The sequence below is a fragment of the Microchirus variegatus genome, assembly GCF_963457635.1.
Source record: "Microchirus variegatus genome assembly, chromosome: 17".
NCBI classification, from domain to species: domain Eukaryota; kingdom Metazoa; phylum Chordata; class Actinopteri; order Pleuronectiformes; family Soleidae; genus Microchirus; species Microchirus variegatus.
The window spans coordinates 3,918,279-3,939,110 of record NC_139818.1 but is presented as its reverse complement, the minus strand read 5'-3'; the positions used below and the strand labels follow the sequence as shown (position 1 = coordinate 3,939,110).

At 43.0% G+C, this 20,832-nt stretch overlaps 1 protein-coding gene across 1 annotated transcript in view; it reads left to right on the top strand.

The window, feature by feature from the left end:
- taok2b (TAO kinase 2b) overlaps positions 1–20,331 on the top strand; it is a gene marked incomplete at its 3' end in the record, with an annotated part of 45,772 nt that extends 25,441 nt beyond the window's left edge. Inside the window, exons 13-20 of the mRNA XM_083904191.1 lie at positions 579–802; positions 1,148–1,325; positions 3,475–3,603; positions 4,471–4,674; positions 5,753–5,992; positions 15,320–15,532; positions 17,709–17,891; positions 19,378–20,331. Coding sequence (XP_083760317.1) covers positions 579–802; positions 1,148–1,325; positions 3,475–3,603; positions 4,471–4,674; positions 5,753–5,992; positions 15,320–15,532; positions 17,709–17,891; positions 19,378–20,331 — 2,325 coding nt within the window. The remainder of the gene's footprint in view (positions 1–578; positions 803–1,147; positions 1,326–3,474; positions 3,604–4,470; positions 4,675–5,752; positions 5,993–15,319; positions 15,533–17,708; positions 17,892–19,377) is intronic.
- Positions 20,332–20,832: the final 501 nt, after the last annotated feature.

The following is a 20,832-nucleotide window of genomic DNA, read 5'->3' as shown; positions in this document are numbered from 1 at the left end:
TTACATGCGTCATTTTCAACTTCAGACCTACAACTAAAATAAAAGCCAACACCTTTACTTCCAGTCAGTTGTTGTTGAGGGGAAACTTGGACATTTAAGGTAACATTTCGATAGAGGAAAGTGTTAACAATGTCTTTGTATAGTTGTTTTAGTTGTTAGCCCACAGGGTTTCAACATGATCTGAAATGAAAAAGGGGTTTAAATTTAAGTGTTGTGAGGAGACAAACGGCAGAGCATTGCTCCATCCCTCTGTGCACAGCCTCTGCTAAATTATATTATTCGTCCTTAAATAGTCTTGCTAAATACTGCATCTCTGCCTGACCGCTTACTGGAAATATTTGGGCTGGCTTATTCTTTATATTCTTTATATATCTCTGCATAATGCAGACTTGCCCCATCTACAGAAAAATAAAAGCAATAGCAGGACCAGGGAAGACATGCACATTTATGTGTGTGTATATATATACACATTCATATATATATACATTCATATGTATGTGTATATTATATTTTAACACCTAAAATCCTGCTCTTTCTGCGCACATCTTTTCTCCTCTACTGTGGTCTCCACTGTGTAGAGCCATGACAACATCTATGATGATCCCTATCAGCCAGAGGTCGACTTACAACGAGAAGCTTCTGCCGGTGGTGGTGGCAATGGCGGAGGAGGAGGAGGAGGTGGTGGAGGAGGTAGGCGCCGTCGAGGCAGAGACCATTTTGCCACCATCAGAACAGCCTCACTCGTCACTCGCCAGATCCAAGAACACGAACAGGGTTCAGCGCTGAGAGAGCAGATGTCTGGGTAAGATTATGATTGTTATGCATTCATGTTGTCAGATAAAAATGAGCCACATTTAAATATTATTTATATATCTTAACCATAGCTACAGTGAGAAAACTGTTATCCACATGAAAAACTGAAAGGATAAGTACACCGCCAGTTTCAACTGAAACTATGCTGAGTTATTAATGTATTCTTCTCACACACACATGGCCACAGTTCCATATACCTAAGATGATGGTGTTCTGATCCACACACACTGTCATGGACATGAGTGGACCTCAACAGATTAGTCGATGCAGAAATTGTGAATTTGCTTTAATTTCTACCCTCCTGCTGCCCTCAATACCCTGCTCCACCTCACAGGTACAAGCGGATGCGGCGGCAACACCAGAAGCAGCTGATGGGTCTGGAGAACAAGCTGAAGTCAGAGATGGACGAGCACCAGCTGAGACTGGACAAAGAGTTGGAGAACCAGAGGAACAGCTTCTCAATGGAGGGGGATAAACTATCCAAAAAGCACCTGGCAATCCTGGACAAAGAGGTGAGCTGGAGGTGTTTAAAAGAGGGGTAGAAGTTAGCCCTCTCGACGGTGCCCTCTGTGGTTTTCTCCTTTCCATTGAATTTGGTGATGATCTTCATTCCGGATCACACCTCCCTCATGTCTGCTGGAGTTTGCACTTTAGCTTCCTCCTGTAGGTGTCTTTGCTCTGCCTCAGCATCTCCTTCAGGTCATGTTGTACCTTCCTCATTTCCTCCCGGTCGCCATGTCTGAAGGCCTCTTTTTTTTGTTGAGGAGGGTCTTCAGATCCCTGGTGATCCAAGGGTTGTTGTTTGGATAGCAATGGACAGTCCGGGCAGGGAGAACCTGATATATTCTGTGATGCAGTCTGTCATGGAGTTGATGTACTCCCCATGTGGCATGCATTGTGCATCCCAATCTGTAGACTCAAAGCAGTCCTGCAGAGCCATGTCAGCCTGCTGTGTACTCCTTCTCACTGAGCGGGTGGCAACAGGAAGCCTCTTCATTACAGGAACATACCTGGGAGTCAGCTGGACCAGGTTGTGATCAGACATGCCAAGAGGGCAAAGGTTAGTGGCCGTGTATGCATCCCTAGCATTAGCATACAAAAGGTCTATTTACTGTCGTGGGTGGGGCAGTCGATATATTCGTGGAAGGTTGATAAAACAGAGTCCAGGTTGGTGTGGGTTAAAATCCCCAGTAATGGTGAAAGATGCTGTGTCTGTAATCTGGACACAGCAGAGTGGACACTGTCTACTGCTGCCACTATATCAGCTGAGGGAGGGATGTAAACAGCCACAACAATCACGGAGATGTTTTCCCTGGGGAGGTAGTATGGGCACATTCCCACAGCCAAATGTTCTATATCTGGGCTAAAGAGACGCTTCTTCTCACAAACATGTCTGGGGTGACACCACTTCTCATTCATGTACACAGCAACACCCCCCCTTTCTTCTTAAGCCCAATTTATGCTCCTGTGTAAGTTAAAGTACTCCAATTTATGCTCCTGTGTAAGTTACGCAGAGCCCTCTGCGTCGACGGAGAGCCTGTCAGGGAGCCTCTGCGTCGTCTCCGACACTCCGTCAAGGGACAACGGAGACAGCGATTGGTCCTCAGGACAGGCCGAGCTAAGCTGCTCTGTGCCGGCTCACAGTGCGCACAGAGCGTCCACAGAGGCGGAGCTGATCACCGCCGACAACGTCACTACCAAACTATAAATACGTCATATCTTAATACACACAGCACATGTTTAGACTCTAAATGGCCAATTTCTCGCCTCAAATTATCTTAGAACTGCGTTCCGGGACACAGAAAAGTGAGAAACGGCCACTGTTTCAATGTTATTCCTCTGCAATCACAACAACAGTCTTTCTCTCTCGGACGCCATTGCTCACTATAGCCAAAAGCACAACAACCTTGCGTAGCGACCCCTACTGATCGGGCGGGAAATTGCAGTGCGTATTTGTCACCACGACGGAGAAGTATGAAGGCTCGAGGGGTCTCCGTGGTTACGCAGTCGGAGAAGTGTAATGTGGCCTTTACTGCTCAGCATCTCTGTCCACCTGTACAGTCTTATAGCCCGTTACTGCCACACTGTGATCTGTGAAGCATGATTGCGGCCATGTCTTGTTGAAACACATGAGGCTGCTCTCCATGAACACCCAGCTGTTCCTCACAAGTGCGCAGAGATCGATCATTTTATTTCCCAGAGATCTCACATTCTCCGTGATTATCGCAGGTACCGCTGGTTTGTACATCCTTGTTTTGGCTCTCCCTTTGCCTACCCGACGCTTCCGCTGGAGTTCTTTCGGAAGGTCGGGCAGCGTTGTGATCAGGAGTGCCGGCTCCCTCAGCGAGATCAGCTGGTCGCAGGTGAAAACAATGCCCCCGCTCGGCTGTGCATCTGCTTCGCCAAAAACAGAAAAGCCACAGAAAGAGTACATGGCACAACTGTTCCAGAAAGTGTCACTCCTAATGCGAAAATATTAGATTAAGCAAAAGGTGCTTAAATTATAAGAAAACAACACACACAGGGTGCTGCTGTATCGTGCTGCCGCTGGATACTTACACCAGTATCTGTGTCATGTAACATGAAGTAAATATTCTTGTGTTCTGCTTATTTCACTTCCTGCTTCCATGTTCATGTAAATGAGGTGGTGGTGTTTTCCAGACTAAGGCCGTCATGACTGAGGAGAAGAAGTTCCAGCAGCACATCCTGGCCCAGCAGAAGAAGGAGCTGACCAGTTTGCTGGAGTCGCAGAAACGACAGTATCGACAACGAAAGGAGCAGCTCAAAGAGGCAAGTCAACTGATGATAACCAAAGTATTTGTATGTGAATGATGTATAGAAATACAGCTAATACAGTTTTACATAAACTGCCAGAGATCAGCCATAGCCGACAAAGTTACAAACATCCAGAGGTACACTCCCTCGCGCCACAACACTTTTTGGAGCTCACGCGCCAGGCGCGACACAGGATATGACATAATTTTTGTCGTGCGCCTGGCACACTACAGCGATTATAAACCTAGTTGAAGTCATAACTGGAGCTCACACGTCATAAGTTGTGCTCTCATTAACATGAACCTCATGATCCTCCCATTTCAGAGGATAGGATATAGGAATGGCAATAATGTAAGAAGGAGAAGTTTGTGTGTCGTAAAATATTTTTCCTCTGTCTCTGAAAAATTAGTTTTGCACTATCACTTACAGTTGTGTTGTGACTTTCACTTTTATTTGTTTAAGAATTTGTATTTGCACATTACAGACAGTGAAAATTGAATCTGTGTACTGCTGCGTACCCCTGCCACCCCTTAAAGGTGTCAGCGATTTCTTTGAACTAACTTTTGTCTCTCTGTCCTTCGTCACCTCATGAGGGAGCAGGGCATTTAATGACACTGACAAACAGCTTAACCTCACAAGCCAAGAGATTTTTAAGTTTTGGTTAAATTGTTTTGGCATGATGGAACCTCCTCAGTCAACTGTCAGAGTTTTGAGACTAAGTGGTATCTCTGATAATAGAACAATTGAGAGAACATACTGCTGTCTTTCACTGACCGAAGCTTTTAAAGCAAATGGCATCATATTAAAATAATACACAGCCTTGGTCTGTCAATCTGATATCAACCTAGTTTAAATAATACTTTACTTTTCTTTTCAATGTAGGAACTAAACGAGAACCAGTCGACGCCAAAGCGAGAGAAACAGGAGTGGCTGGTGCATCAGAAGGAGTGTCTGCAGCAGCTGCAGGCGGAGGAGGAGGCCAATCTTCTGCGGCGTCAGAGGCAGTACTACGAGCTACAGTGTCGTCAGTACAAGAGGAAGATGTTGCTGTCACGACACAACTTAGAGCAAGATTTGCTGCGAGAGGTAGTTTTTTGTTTGTTTGTTTGACATTTCAATAACAGGTTAAAAGAGATTCTGTCAAGTAAGTAGTAAGTAAGTATGGCACAACACCACTTTTTGGTGCCCATAACTGATATCGGTGCAATACAGTAATTTTAGACCTATTAAACTGCCAAGCTGTTATCAAGCTATTTCAAAGACATAATTATCCATCTGTGTGTACAAATATTCTTCTCCGATATATCAGAAATAAACAGCTCACAACATGACATTTTGACCAACATTTTGAGAAACGTTACCGAGTATCTTATGGGCTCATCCCTACTCTGAAGCATATTTTTGAGTCATTTTATGTTGAGAGATTGACAATGTTTTTGCTTTGCATCAATAAGTGAACATTGAAAGTGCCATTATATTAGGCTTGTTTGAGCTCGAGCACCAAATGGTGCAAAGTTTCTTTTTTCGTCTTCTTTTTTATATTCCTCTTTGCGTCATCTTTCTTACTTCTCAAGCTTACATTTTCTTTCTTCTCCTTCAAGAAGTGCATTTTTTTTTCACCTTGGACATGTATAAAAACCCAACTTTGCCCAAAATTCACAAACAAATTTCATACATGATAATACTATTTATATTTTATGATATATTAAACCTTTCCCTCCATTGCAAAGGGAAGTAAACCGATGTTGCGCAGATCAAATGTTTATGAGGACTTTCCATCTATGTTGCCAATACAGTTTCCTTAGTTTGTGGCAGTACATACACATAGCTGCATTGGCCACTTTAGCTGCATTCATTTTGTAGTAGCAACTCAGAATTCCTCAGAACATCTCCTCTTCAGAAATGCCCCCTTACCCCTTGCCCCCAGATGGCTGCCACCATACAAGCACTGCTACTTTTACCTTTAATAGCACTTCTGTCCTATTTGTTATACAGGATTTGGAGTTTAATTAGGAATAGTTCATCACTGGTTTGTTGTAAAATACCAAGTATAAATTACATTAGTTAAAACATTTTCTTCTCTTATTCATTAAGTGTTTGATAAAACCTCATTAGATGTGTAGAAACATGTTTGATAAGTTTGTTCTCCTGCCTTTTTCTGTAGGACCTGAACAAGAAGCAGACGCTGAAGGACTTGGAGTGCGCCATGCTGCTGCGTCACCACGAGTCCACCCAGGAGCTGGAGTTCCGCCAGCTGGGTCTAGTGCAACGCACCCGCGCTGATCTCATCCGCACGCAGCACCAGACCGAGCTCACCAACCAGATGGAGTACAACAAGAGGCGTGAGCAAGAGCTGCGGCAGAAACACGCCGTGGAGGTCCGCCAGCAGCCCAAGAGCCTTAAAGTGAGTGAGAGCACTCAGAGCCAGGAAGGAGAGGGACAGTGCAGCAGCTGGGACAGTGAGGTGGTGGGCGTGGTTGGTGAAGAGATAGAGATCGAGATTGAGAAGCAGAGAGATGATGAGGTATATGCTGTTGAGGATGAGTTTGACGGAGCTGCGGTTGAATACAGAGAAGATTTTAATGGAGATGAGGATGAGGGAAACTGTGTCCCTGAAAGTAAAGATGAGGTGAATGATGACAGTGAAGGTCCGAAGGTGAATGATGACGGTGAAGGTCAGAAGGTGGAGTGGATAAGTGATGAAGTTACAGAGGTGAGGGAAGTGGAGGGAGGGCAGTGGGAAGATGAGAGTAACACTGAACAGGCTCATGCTGATGAGGAGGAAGAAGAAGAGGGCAGGGGCGTGGCTGATGGCTGTCCGTCAGAGCTTATTGCTTTCCCCTCCCCAGAAAAGAGGCGTGTCCATGAGCTGGACGATCTCTTAGAATTTTACTTTCCAGACGGCCCTGAGGAGCTGGAGTCTGCCCCCGTCTCCGCCCCTCCTCCCCTGCCCCCCACTCAGACATGTCTCCCCTCACTCTTCTCTCACGCCATCTGCCTCCTCCTGTCCCTCTCTGCTGCTGCTCAGCCCTCTAACCTCACTCTGCTGCTGCTCTCCATCTTCCTCCTCTCTCTGCGCCGTTCCCCTCCCCTGCCCTCGCTGGCCTCCCTCGTCCTCTCTGCAGAGCTGGCCTTCTTGGCGCTCTTCTTCTCCTACCTCCTCTTGCGCTCCTGCTGCTCCCTGTCCCTCTCCACATACCTGTCACTCAGCCTTTGGGCAAGCGGCTTCTTCAGTTTAGGCCTCTCCTTCAGTCTGGGCATTTATTACATTCCCATGATCTTGATCTCCGCCTCTTTCCTCAGCTCTCCCTCCATATTCCTCTCCCTTTACTTGATGGTGGTGCTGATAGTCAGGCCGGCCCGCGACTACCTCCATCACGCGCCCAGAAAAATAAACCGCCTCTGTATGCGGGTCCTTTTCCGTCTACCCAGACCACTCTTTGCCATGTGTCAGTCAGTCTTAGGTGGTTTTGCCGAGCGTAACCTCTATGAGATGTTTCCTAAAGCAGGGCGCAACTGGGGCGTGCGTCAGTCCAGAATCCCAGTCCCTCTGAAGAGCTTGCCGATAGAACTTCAAGCTTGCTGCACTAACACCTCTGCCTGGGGCAAAGGCCTGTTCTGGATCAGGCGTTTCATTCGACGCCCCCTCGGGGTTCTGGCAGACCTGGCTAACTCTGTAGTGTTAAAAGTAGCCAGACTGGCCCTCGAAAAGCTGCCGTGCAGTGTTCGCATCAAATTTGAATCTCTGGGTCTCCTGAGGAGGTGCCTCCCGAGCAGGCTGCCCCGACTGCTGCCCAGAGAGGTGAGAGAGAGACGGCAGAGGGAGAGGAGGGGGAGAGAGAGAGAGAGACAGAGGAGGGAGGAGAGGGTGAGGATGTTTCGTGAGGAAGGCAGGTGGGAGTGTGGGCTAAGGCGAACGGCTTCAGGAAGAATCTTCAGGGGGAAAATGCGGCCGTGGAGATAAATAGAGACAAAGTGAAGGAAAGAGGTGGAATGTGTGTTCCCGCATGTGCGTGTATGAATATGCTATGATATGTTCATTGTTTGGAGCGTACCTCTGGATGTTTGTAACTTTGTCGGGCTATGGTTGATCTCTGGCAGTTTATGTTCATTGATTGTTGGACCATTGTTTGTTGTATCTTTTTTATTTTGGACCCACATTTCTTTCTTATTTCATAATTTCCAGACTGGTTTTTGGGCACATTTGTGAAAGATGATTTCACCATGCCCACTCACACACATCCAAACGCACGTGTGTGTGCACTGGCTGGAAGCTCAATCTATACAATCATACATGCACACGTGGTAACTACAGTATACCAAACCCTAGTGAAGTTAAACTTTTCATTATTGTGCTTTTTGTAAAAGTTCCATAATCTTTACTTTTTTTATTTTGCGATTAATTTGTAAGACAAATGTTTTAATGGTTATTTTTGACGACCGTTTTTGTGGTTGCTTTTTCTTTATAGTGGTCTCTGTTTCTGATGGTCTCACTCACTCTGATGCACACTGTTAATCTTAGTGCTCAGACCAATCACAGTGTCGCATGTTAGCTTCAAGGCCATATACAGTATGTTCACTTCTGAAGCTGAAGCTGAATCTGCCATCACTGAGCTCAACAACACTAGCTCTCAGTATGGAAGTGCAATAAGAAGGTGAGAAACATTTGGGACCACTTTTAGTCATGTGATATTTGAAAAATGGTTTACATGTTCAAAAGGCAAAGAGGGGGAAGTTTGCAAGAAATGACTTCATAGATTTCCTCCAACTTCACAGCGAGGAGAATCAATATCTTCCACATTCTAGTTAGATAGAAATATTATTATTGTGCTTTGTGCATAATCATATAATGATTTACTGTGTAAACATTTAGATTTTTTTTTTTTTTCAATCAATCGTCTAAAATCTGCAGCAGTCGAGTATGTAGTTAAAACAAATGTTGTGAAGTGATCTGAACACAGCCAGGAGAAAGCAGCTTTAAAATGTGTAGTACAATAAAGTTACACTCAACAAAAATATAAACGCACAAAGAAAAACCTGTAGTTATTGTTGTGACAAAACAGAGTAACTATCGAAAAATAACAGTACAACTTTATCAATAAAGTGGCTTTAATTTGCGAGCATTAGAATACATTTCAAAATGAAAGTCCTGGAGTAATGGCAGGAAGAACACAATGGAGGTCGATGATCCAAGTTCACAAACTTCAATAACGTGTGTGTGTCCACCATTAGCCTCACGCAGAGCGCTACACCGGCGACGCATGGACGTCACCAGGTTGTTGATCGTGGCCTGGAATGATTGTGGAATGATGCACATTCAGTTGTGCTGCCACAGCTGTAACGCTCAACCCAGCACTCAGCATGCCAATGGCACGCTCCCTCATGATTTGTGACATCTGTGGCATATTGACAAGTGACAAAAGTCCACATTTTGGTGTGCCCTTATATTGACCAGACCATGGGGAGTGTCTGTGTACTGGTCACGCATATTGACCACCATTCTGCCATGCTCCATGACCCTCGTGAGTTGAAATATTCCATAAATAATTCCATAAACAAATGCATCAAGAATCTGAGCAAATGTCATGACATTCTATTTTTGTTCACCATTTCAAGTTTGTGCGTTTATATTGTTGTTGAGTATATTATATGTTTGAGCTAAGCTTAGGTTATATGAAGCCATAGACAATCCTTTGAGACATGCAATCATAAAAAAAGTCCAAAGATTGATGAAACTACTGAATGTGAAAGAAGGTATCTGAAGGTATGTATTTTTGATTTAGCACTGTCTCAAAGATCAGTTCAATATGATTCCAAATATGGAGAACAGATCACTGAGATCACAGGATGGAATAAAACGTAGAAGCTGTATTTTCAATGAGTTTTTTAAGTAAAAAAATTGAGGACAAATTTAAAAGGACAGAACACTTTATTCATATGTGGTCGTATGAGGCGTTTTTACCACTGAGTGAGAACCTGCTCGAGACTTTCAGTGAAATCCTGGCTGCAGCAGGGACACAAGCACAAACTCAACTTAAAAAGCCTTTTCTAATTGGAAAACTCTCACTCTTCCACAACAATTTCTGTGATGACATTTCCTGTTGCATTAATAATTGTCATATTTATTATATTGAATACATTTGTGAAATACTTATTCATAAATAGTAAATAGTACAATTACTATTTCTCATTCAAAAATAGTAATTCATAAATACAAAAAAAGTCACTTTACTACTAATACTACTTTAACAAAGTGGGTATTATCTAAATTGAAATGTAATGAGTTTATTTTAAGATATATTTTATTTTAGAGTGTATTTACAGTATATTGTCACTCTCCTGGGTACAGCTTTATATCCACATATATCTCACATATCGGGGCTAAAGACTAAACCTATCCAGATATTATTTTTAAGACATGTCACCCAGCCTTACAGAAAAGTTGATTTATATTGTGAAAACTAATTATATGAAAAAGTATATCATAAGATTTGTTCTGATATTGCCCAGCTCTATTAATGAGTCAGATTGTCCTTGTGTTTCTGCTGGCTGCTGGTTTATCACTGAGCACGGGCCTCTTCAGGCTGCTTCTCAGAACAGTCACTGATTATCTGTCAGTACCTCGTACAAACTCACTTTGTTAAAGTGTGCAGTTGTCATTTATAGCAGTGCAGTGTTTCTAAATGCTGGAGAACACAACACAAATGTACAACACTTGTTTTTGAGTGACTTACATTTTTGGCATTTGACAAAGGTCATTATTTGAATGTAAGTTTTTATTTTTCCAAACCATTGATTCACATTTCTGTTCCAGTATTGGTTATTCCTGGTTCTTGTGTATGTTTACATGTTTGTATTCCGTTTTTGTTGTGAAACTGTCTGTGTTTGAGTTATCACAGAGTTATATCACATTTTTTCTATATATATATATTTAATTTGTGCAGTATTTACATGACAAGTACTGCATGTTGTCCTCTTTATTCATTTGACTTGTATGTGTGCTTGCAAAAAGCAGACATTTTTACTTTTGTCATACTGCCAGAATCTTTCTTTACATAAAAAAATAAATTCTTTTGTGTGTAAAATCATTGTCTTGTTTGTTTTTATGATTTTTGTTTCCATTGTTTATTTCTTTACTTTTCCCCTGATCAGACAACAAACCTGATTTTATAGAAATGTTACTTACACCATTTTGTTCCTCATCATTCCTCCCGTATCATTCATTCATTTATTTATTCATTCAGTCATCATTTATGTTGTCATCTGCTGTGAACCTCCTTGTGTTTCAGTCCCACAAACAAACACATGAGGTTTAAATACATTCTTGGACACTAATGATTACTCTATAATTATATTTGAGCCTTTTATTTGAGTCTGTTAAAGTAAGAAAAATACATTTTGGTAACACTTTACAATAGGGGCTACATTAAGTAACAATCGTAAATGTTGTAATAAGCATTTACTATTGTTAATTTATGTCTTAATTTTATTATCATACATTATTTAAGGATTATAAAGCTACTTGTAATCCAAACTTTCTGTGAGTACTGAATAAGTGTTAAATATTATTTGTTTAAGCATTTATTTATCATTTTTACCCTTTATTAATGTTCCTTGTTGTCAAGTGGGAAAAAATGTTCCACACAGGGTATCCGTGGGGTCTTAAAAAGTCTTAAATCTAATAATCTGAATTTAAGGCCTTAAAATGTCTTAAATTCTCCTAAAATCTCATTAAAGGTCTTAAATAACATTTTGAAAGGTCTTAAAAATCTTTTAACGTTACTTTAATGTAAAACACGCATAAACTTCAGTCTCGCTTTGAAATGTTTTTATTTTTGAGGATGTGATAACGTAACTTTATCGAGTGTGCTGTGCGCGCGCCGTGGTGTGTCACAGCTTAGCATAGCAGCAGAGAAAACTTAATGAAAGCCCACAGCTAAGCCCAATTGCAAGTTCAAAGATTTGTGGCTCCAATTTTCCTTCATGTCTTTTGTACTTTTTTGCCAGTATGGATTTGAAATGGGTCTTAAATTGTATTCATTACGGTCTTCTAAAAAAATTCTTAAAAAGTCTTGACTTGACTTAAGCCTGCCACAGGTTTTTAGTATCTGTGGTTGTTTAAAGGAGCATTAATGAAGTGTAATAATTGTTATTCAGATTATTCAAGGATTATAAAGCTAAGAAATTATTAGTTATGGTTAAGATGCTTATTCTGTACTCCAATACATTTATAAAGTCATAGTTAAGGGATTCATGTTTTACAAGGGGCATTAATACAGGTAAAATATGCTTAAATAATGGTTGCGTAATGAAGCGTAAGGGAAACAAAAGATCAACTTTTACAGACATGGAAACCTTTTATAAATGTTCAATACAGAAAGACATATAAGCGTAATTTTTAAGTGTCACTTATTACTGACATTAACAGCAGCTCTAGACCCCTGAATAATGTCGATTGATAACTTCATTAACCTGAATAACATGGACAAGAGGTTGGTTAAAACATCAATCAACTGTTAGTAAATGCTTATATAACAGCATTAGGTAACAACTCATTATTTGTCTGGGCCCTTATTGTAATAATAATGTAATTGTAGGGATTGTGAAAATATGTCATAAAACTGTAATGCAAGAATTAAGAGGAAACAAAAGGGACATAACAGGGAGGCAGCGTGCGGCTCAGAAATCTACTATTCTATCTACTATATCTAAGATACTATTACCACAAACATCACGATACATCAATTCTGTAAGAATCAATATATTACAACACAATCATTTATCCATACATCGTAATATCTGATGATAACTGAAGAAAACAAAACATCCATGAAAAAATAAAAGTGCAGGATTTCTCTATTTCTTCACAACATAGAGAACAAAGGTCATAAACTCTGGTTTGAACGTGGATGGAGGCACTCTCAACAAAGCTTTCCCTGCCATTATCTTCAGCTGACTGTTTACTTTAGAGTGCCATCCATCCATCATCTGCTTTATCCTCCACAGCAGGGTCCTGGGGGCTGCTGTGCCTATCTCAGCTGACATAGGGCGATAGGAGGGGTACACCCTGGACAGGTCGCCAGTATATACATATATATATACATATATATATATATATATATATATATATATATAAATATCATATAATCGAACATTTAATATACCTATACTCTACACGTATATTTGTATTTAAACTGTAACACACTGGTGCTTTGTGTATCGTCCTCATCAAGTTCATCCCCAAACTGAAATACACATTTTTCAAACACAGTTATTTTAAATTCCCTCCTTCCCTTTCTGTCCAGGATCACCTTTTGCAGGTTATTAAGAAGTTATTATTCAGATGCAGCATAAAAACAATGTCAAAGGAAGAGTCACACACTGCAGCTTTAAGCCTTAAAATGTGCACATGACGTTACAGCGTTATTTTGATTTTCTGCTAAAATGTCATTAATCTAAAACATTTAATAAACTAAAGGCAACATTAAAATAATACGAATTTCTGGATCTGTACAGAACTGCTTATAGCTATTACCGTCGTTCATCCTTATCTGTGAAGATGTCCCTGAGACATCTGAACTTGTTCAATGGGACCAAACCATGTTACAAATTAAACTTAGTTTTGCCCATTGTAAGAGATGGCGATTTATCAAAAGTTTATTTTTCAGTGGGAACAAACTTGGGTGATCACAAAAAAAAATCAGACTCATTCATCAAAAAGTGTAGACAGGAAGAGGCTAAGAGAAAACAAACTTTCAGATAAAACTACGCTGATAACCTAAATGTTTCTATCATGTCTTTTTTCATGTTTTCACCATCAGAGACGTCATAAAGTGACTTTTTTCTCCTCTCTGACTTTCTGAATTTAGCACGTCCACCTCCATGTTCTGGAGCTCTTCAGAATCAGATCAGAATCAGAATCCTTTTCAGAATTTTTATTCACACAAACATGTATACAAAGAGGTGATGTGCGGGGTGGGTACTGCCTCTTGTGATTGCCTCAGCTCTGCTGATGAGTAAATGTCTCTGAGGGAAGGAAGGGGTCATCCTATGATCCTCTGTGCTGTCCTGACCACTTGCTTTAGCCTCTTCCTATCTGCCTCAGTGCAGTGGGAGAACCACACAATGATGCAGTAAGTTAAGATGCTCTCGATGGTAGAGCGGTAGAAGGTCACCAGCAGCTTCTGACAGATATTACTCTCCCTGAGCACTCTCAGGAAGTGCAGACGCTGCTGTGCCTTCTTGATGACAGACGAGGTGTTAGCAGACTATGAGAGGTGAAAAGCTGAGCTGCGGTCAATGAAGAGAATCCTGACGTAGCTCTCCCAGTGTTCCAGGATGGCTCATTGCAGTGTGGAGTGTGATGGCTATTGCATCCTCTGTCGACCCGACTGCTCAGTAGGCGAACTGGTCAGGGAGGGAGGCAGGTTCTGATGTGGGTTAGGACCAGTCGCTCCAGGCACTTGGTGATGATGGGTGTGAGTGCAACTGGGTGGTCATCTTTGTGACTGACGAAGGTTGTTTTTTTAGAAACTGGGATGATGGTTGCCGATTTCAGGCAAGCTGGGACAGAGGACTGTGTCAGGGAGAGGTTGAAGATTGTGGTGAAGACCTGGCAGAGTTGTGCGGCGCAGGCCTTGGGCACCTTCCCTGTAACATCGTCAGGTCCAGAAGCTTTCCTGGGGTTCACCATGCTTAGCATCCCTTCCACTTCATGTGCCTGCACGGTCAGTGGTTGGAGGGAGCTGGATGGGGCTGGGGTGGTGTGTCTGCAGACTGTTGGGCAGGGGTCTCAAAGTGTGTGAAGAAGGAGTTTAGCTTCTCCACTAGTGCGATGCTCGAGTCCGCTCCTGTGTTGGTCTGTCCACTGAAGTTGGTGATGATCTGCTGGATTTCCTGCCACACCTGACGAGGGTTTTTATTTGAGAGGTGGTTTTCAATCCTCTGCCTGTGCTCTGTGCTTTCCTGATTCCTCTATTCAAGTCAGCTCTTGCAGTGTTGTACAGTTCTCTGCTTCCAGACCTGAAGGCAGTGTTGCGGTCTTTGAGGAGTGTCTTGACCTGGCTGTTCATCCAGGGCTTCTGATTGGGGAACAGTTGGATACGTTTATCCACTGTCACATTCCCCATACAGAACTTGATGTAGGACAGTACAGCCTCTGTGTGTACGGTCAGGTCCTGATGTTCAAAAACACTCTAGTCAGTGTGCTGGAAACAGTGCTGTAGTTGAGGAAACGCATCCTCCGGCCAAGTCGTGATGGTCTTGGTTACTGGAGTTTTGCGTCTTCTTAGAGGAGTTTATGTAGGGGTGAGGAGCAGAGAGAGGTGGTCTGACTGGCCTAAGTGTGGGAGTTGTATGGCGTTGTATGCATGTTTAATGTTTGTGTGTTTCGGGGGCCAATGGCGGCCCGCAGAAACATTTCTGGCGGCCCGCAATGAATTACAGTTGATAGTTTTAATCCAGGAGCTACTAAGCTTGTTAAATGTTTATTGGACATTACTGGATACAGACCAATAAGTGTTAACTATAGCACTACAATCTGGTCATTAAAATTATTACAAATGGGATTTCTTTCTGGTTTTTTTTCCGTTTTTTTTCTTTTGGCGGCCCTCAGTCCAACGTTGGGTTCCTAAATTGGCCCTCAGGTATCAAAACTTTGAGAACCCCTGATCTAAAGTGTTAGAGCTCTTAAGTCCAGATGCTTCCATATCTCCTTCTCTCTCTCCTCCAGTCCAAAGAGCTTCAGATCAAGCGGCAGTTCCAGGACACGTGTAAGATCCAGACCCGTCAGTACAAGGCCCTGCGCAACCACCTGCTGGAGAACACGCCCAAGTCGGACCACAAGGCCGTGCTGAAGCGGCTGAAGGATGAGCAGACGCGTAAGCTGGCCATCCTGGCCGAGCAGTATGACCACTCCATCAATGACATGCTGTCCACACAGGCTGTGAGTAAGGCAAGGACACGTCATTCACTTCACACTTGCACCACACCACCACCACTGCTGTGGCCGGCCTGGTGGCCCTTTCTGCCCGTCCACCCGCTGACCCTCCTGCCTGTCTGCTCGCCTACCAGCCTCCTCCTGGTCTGTAATTAATCACTTACTCCCTGCACCAAAGTCCACAGAGAAAATCGGTCATTTTGCATCACAGCACACATCCACTGCTGCCTCCATCAGTAAGTTCAAATGTGTATTTCATGACTTTGAAATATTTTATTCAAAGTCACCTCAGTGACACAAACTGACCAAATGAGGCAGCTCCTGTGTCCCTGTGAGCTGGAGAAGAGGCCTGACCGTGTCATATCAGTTGTTATGGGGGAATGTAGAGCAAATAAACGCAACAGGAAGATGTTACGAAACAAAATGTCTGGTTCTCGTCTGGGACAGAACATTCTATGTGAGTGTAATTGCCTCACATGGCAGCACGTCACAAATCCAAATCTCTCATGCCCTTGTTTATGTGTACGACTGCTGCACTCAAATCTCTGTGGGACAGTTTCCAACACACTGATTAAACTCAGTCCTCAGGACACAATATACACATATATGCATTTTAAATAAAGAAATGATAAATCATGGAGACAGGTCATGTTAATCCAACAATTCATCAACATTTTGAAATATTAGACTGTTAGCCTTTTATGTTATTTACCAATAATTTGTATATGACCATTTAATTAATACATAAACTGTTACATTTATTGGTAAAATATGCATTGAAGCTTGCAATTACAGTGGGTATAAAAAGTCTGACATCAGGTGCCAGGTGTTTGTGATGTAAAACATGAGACAAAGATAAATCATTTCAGAACTTTTTCCTCCTTTAATGTGACCTATGACCTTTAAAAACAAACTGGGGGAAAAATAATGCAGTTGCATTAGTGTGCACACCCGGATAGTTATGTAATAAAATCAAAAGGTTTCCTTGTTGAAGGTATTACCGTCTTTTTTGGTAGGAGTCTATCAGCATGGCACATCTTCACTTCTCTGCCAAAATGCTCCAAATCTGTGGGATTGCCAGGGCATCTCCTGTGCACAGCCCTCTTCACATCATCCCACAGAGTTTCAATCTCTGGCTGGGCCATCCCAAAACATTAGTATTCTTCTGGTTTTGGATGTATGCTTATTGTTGTGCAGTCTTTGTAGCAGAAGCCTGAAGGTTTTGTGCCAACATTGGCTGACATTTGGAACTGTTCATCATTCCACCCACCTTGACGAAAGTCCCAGTTCCAGTCGAAGAAAATGATGCTGCCACTAGCATGCTTCACTATGGATGTGGTGTTCTTTTGGTGATTTGCAGTGTTCTTCAGACCATAACACATTTTGCATATCGCAATTCCTGTCAAAATAATCGCACAATTAGATATTGATTCAAAATCATTTAGCCTTAGTACTGACACACAGTGAGCTCTGACTACACTGTCCACATCCCCTTCATTGAAAACATGGGTGCCAGTGTGGACACAAGGAAAAATTAACTTTAGCCACTTAACAAAAAAAATCGAAGCCTACCATTTATGAGAAGTCCATGATATCTTGAAGTTACAGTGTGTAAAATTGAGCAACAAACAACAATAGAAATAAAAGTGCTAAGTAGAACCATATAAAGTTCTTTGGCTTGTTCTCATAGAACCATTTTTGGCTCCAGGTAGAACCTTTTTTATAAAGAAGCAAATGGTTCCAGGTAGAACTTCAGCCCTTCCTTTGAATTTCCTCTTCAGTAACATGCGCATGTTAAAAAACCGATGACTCAGTGATTCGACAATGCATTGAAATTGCATTGCATTGTTACAGTAAAGTAATAAATAAATAACAAACATTAATTTCCACATTTACAATTGTGCAATGAAGAATATATTGATTGTTAAGATTTTAAAAATAGAATAGGCTATTCAGTTTATACATGAAGTAGTCAGAATACAGAATGGGCTGAATATTTACAGTGACTTGCACTCACACTGATCAAACATGAGTTCCACTGACACTTCACACTCCTGATCCCCTCCTCTTCTCTCCTGTGCATCTTCCTCTCGTATTTCTTTATCTCTGTCTTTACCAACACCGATTCAGTCATGCAAAAAAAAAATTCTCATCACACTGCTTGCTGTTTCTGGTCTTTTAGCTGCGACTGGATGAAACTCAGGAAGCGGAGTACAAGGTGCTGCGGATGCAGCTGCAGCAGGAGCTGGAGCTGCTGAACGCCTACCAGAGCAAGATCAAGATCCACACTGACACACAGCATGAGAGGGAGGTCAAGGACCTGGAGCAGAGGGTCTCCATCCGCCGCGCCTTGTTAGAACAGAGGGTCAGAATCAAGACAATCTCCTTAAAATGTTGTGCAAGGATTTGGTGAGTTTTAGAATTTGATTTAGGCTGAGAAGACTGCAAACTGGATTTCAAAGTAAGGTAACGCACAGCTGCTGGTGTTAAAACTGTTAGCTTTTAATATTAACATGTAGATTCCTGCTCATACATTCAGACCTCAACAAAAGACCACAGAGCCTTCAATGATGTTTGGCAGCAGAGCTTCACTTTAAGGACCTTTCATGTTTGTTACCTTCAAAAATAGTTGTCCTCTTTCAATCAAGTCACACAGCCTTATCAGAGGAAAAAGGGGGTAACTTATAGGAATATTTAAGGTTAATTTAAGTGAATTTGTATAAGTTACTGACATAAAATCAGTCCTCACTGCATTGTCTGAGACAAAACATGGCCAACATGCCAGCAGGGACACAAGGAACAACTGATTTTAGCCACGCAAAACGGCTCAGCTACCAAAATCTACAACAGATAATATCTTGAGAATGTGTTCATTGCTTTGTCTCTGACTGGAACATTGACATTTGTGTTGCTTTGTAAACTGTCGACTTCCCCCAACAAAGTCCATCGAGAAAATCAGTGATTTTAGATACAGTATGTTCTTTTGTAACTTTGGTGTTTGAAGACCTTTGTTTAGATTTACCTAAGGTACACAAACATACCAAACAAGTAGACCAGTAGCTGCTGTGCCCAGCAAGCTAAAAGCACCACTTTTGTTAATGGACTTTGGTGTGGGAGAATGAGCGGTTTATAAGTTCCCACTTGGAAAAGGCTCTAACAGCAAGATCATTTTCATATTTTAAAGTGAGCTTTGACTTGTGGTTAATATCAGTCATTACTTGTGTCCCTGATGGCAGCCACACTAGGAGGCTGGTTCAATACACCAGCAGCACACAGTTCAGTGAGTGGTGACTGGGTCAGTATGTCATACAACCATAGTTCTGCCAGTGATTTGGTTTCACTCTGCAGAAAATCTGGCAAGTGTGCCATTTTGTCCAACTGCAGCTTAACATGATGACAGCAGAGAAGCAGGTTATACCTATCCAACATGGCGGCCACTGAGCAGCTGTCTTTGGTTTTGGCTGTTGCTTAGTCTGGGTGAGGTGCAGTCTGACGTTAGCCAGGCTAGTCAAAAGTCATTAGACGTCATTACTGGAAAGCCATTGGTTCTAGAAAACTACAACATGCATGATTCTTGACTTGTTTTCAGCATACGTCATCCTGATCATTGGTCTGATTGGTTGTAGGTCTATCCAATTGCAAAGGCATTTTCGTCTACGTTTGTTCACTACACATTTTCCTTAAACTTATATTCAATCTCAAATGAGACTGAAATGTGGTCTGGCGTTAGCAAGGCTAGAGTTGTTCTCAAGGTCAAGATTGAACCTTTAGTACTAACCATGAACCGTTTATGTTTACTTTCTGTGATGTTATACAGAAAAGTGAGACATGATCTGCTGCTCTGCTTCCAGATCGAGGAGGAGATGCTGTCGCTGCAGAACGAACGCTCTGAGCGTATCCGCACGCTTCTGGAGAGACAGGCCAGTGAGATCGAGGCCTTTGACTCGGAGAGCATGCGTCTGGGCTTCAGCAACTTGGCACTGACTGGCATCCCGAGTGAGGCCTATCCCAAGCAGGGCTATTCCAACGCCCCTGCCCCCAGCTCCCGTTCTGCCGGCCACTGGAGCCACGGCATGCACCCACAGAACATGCCGGCACTGCAGCAGCACTCCCGCCGCAGCCACAACAGCAGCAGCAGCAGCAGCAGCGGCATTGGCAGCAGCAGCAGTGGAGGCGACCGCAGGAGTGAAGTATCTTCTTCCTCCCATGGCCTGGGAATGGCCCTCGGGTTGGTCCGGGATGGGAGGGAGGTGCATCACTCATCCCGCTCTTCTGCCTCCTCTTCCTCCTCCTCGTCCTCGTCTTCCTCCCACCACCAGCGGCACCACCTGCCCCAGCACTACCACCACCAGAGCACACCACAGCTGTACCGTGAGCGGGAGCGGGATCGAGATCGAGATAGGGAGCGGGAGAAGGAGAGGGAGCGGGAGTGGGCCGGAGTGCGAGGCTCCGGCGGTGACCTGGCCCACCCACACCCCCTGCCCTTCTCCCATCACCTGCCCTCACGCTCCTCCTCTCAGTCCCTTGCCATGCTACCTCCCCCACCACCTGCCCCTCCCTCAATCTCTGGCCCCTCCTCCTCTTCCTCATCCTCCTCCTCCTCGCAGGGTGGGATATATGGTGGCGGCGGGCTGGGTGTGCGTGGTGCCCCTAGTCTGATGGCGCTGAGGAATAGTCCCCAGCCTCTGAGGAGGACGGCGTCTGGAGGGGGACCTGGAGTCGCCGGGGGCAGTGATGGTGTTCTGAGCCGCAGCACCTCAGTCACTTCACACATCTCTAACGGCTCACACCTCTCTTACTCTTAGACGGCAGATGGAAGGGAGGGAGGGGTTTAGGATGGTAGCTATCACAGGTTGCATCTCAATATTCTCAGTTTGCCTCAAGTGTTCTTTCTTGGAAGGATGTCAGCTCTCAGAACAGCTAATATGCAGAGGATTCTGGGATATTACTGTTTCCTCTTCCATAAAACCAGAAGGCAAACTGGGGCTACATCCATACTACTACTGTGTTTTCATTTGAAAACAATATTTCTATTTTAAATGCATCCATCTGAATCCGTACTAACACACTGAAAACAATTATAATATGACCATTCAGGTATACTTGGCATGTTGCTGCCGCTTTAAACAGTTTGCTGATTCTCTCCTCTGCAGTTGTTTTCTTAGTTTTGAAACATTTTTCCAATGTTGATGTCAGGGCAAGGATTTCTGTTACTGGACAGATAACTGAAGTGTTAACAGTTTTTCATTTACAGCTGATAGTTTTGGCTGATATAAATTAAACAGGAAGCGAATGGGAGTAACTGT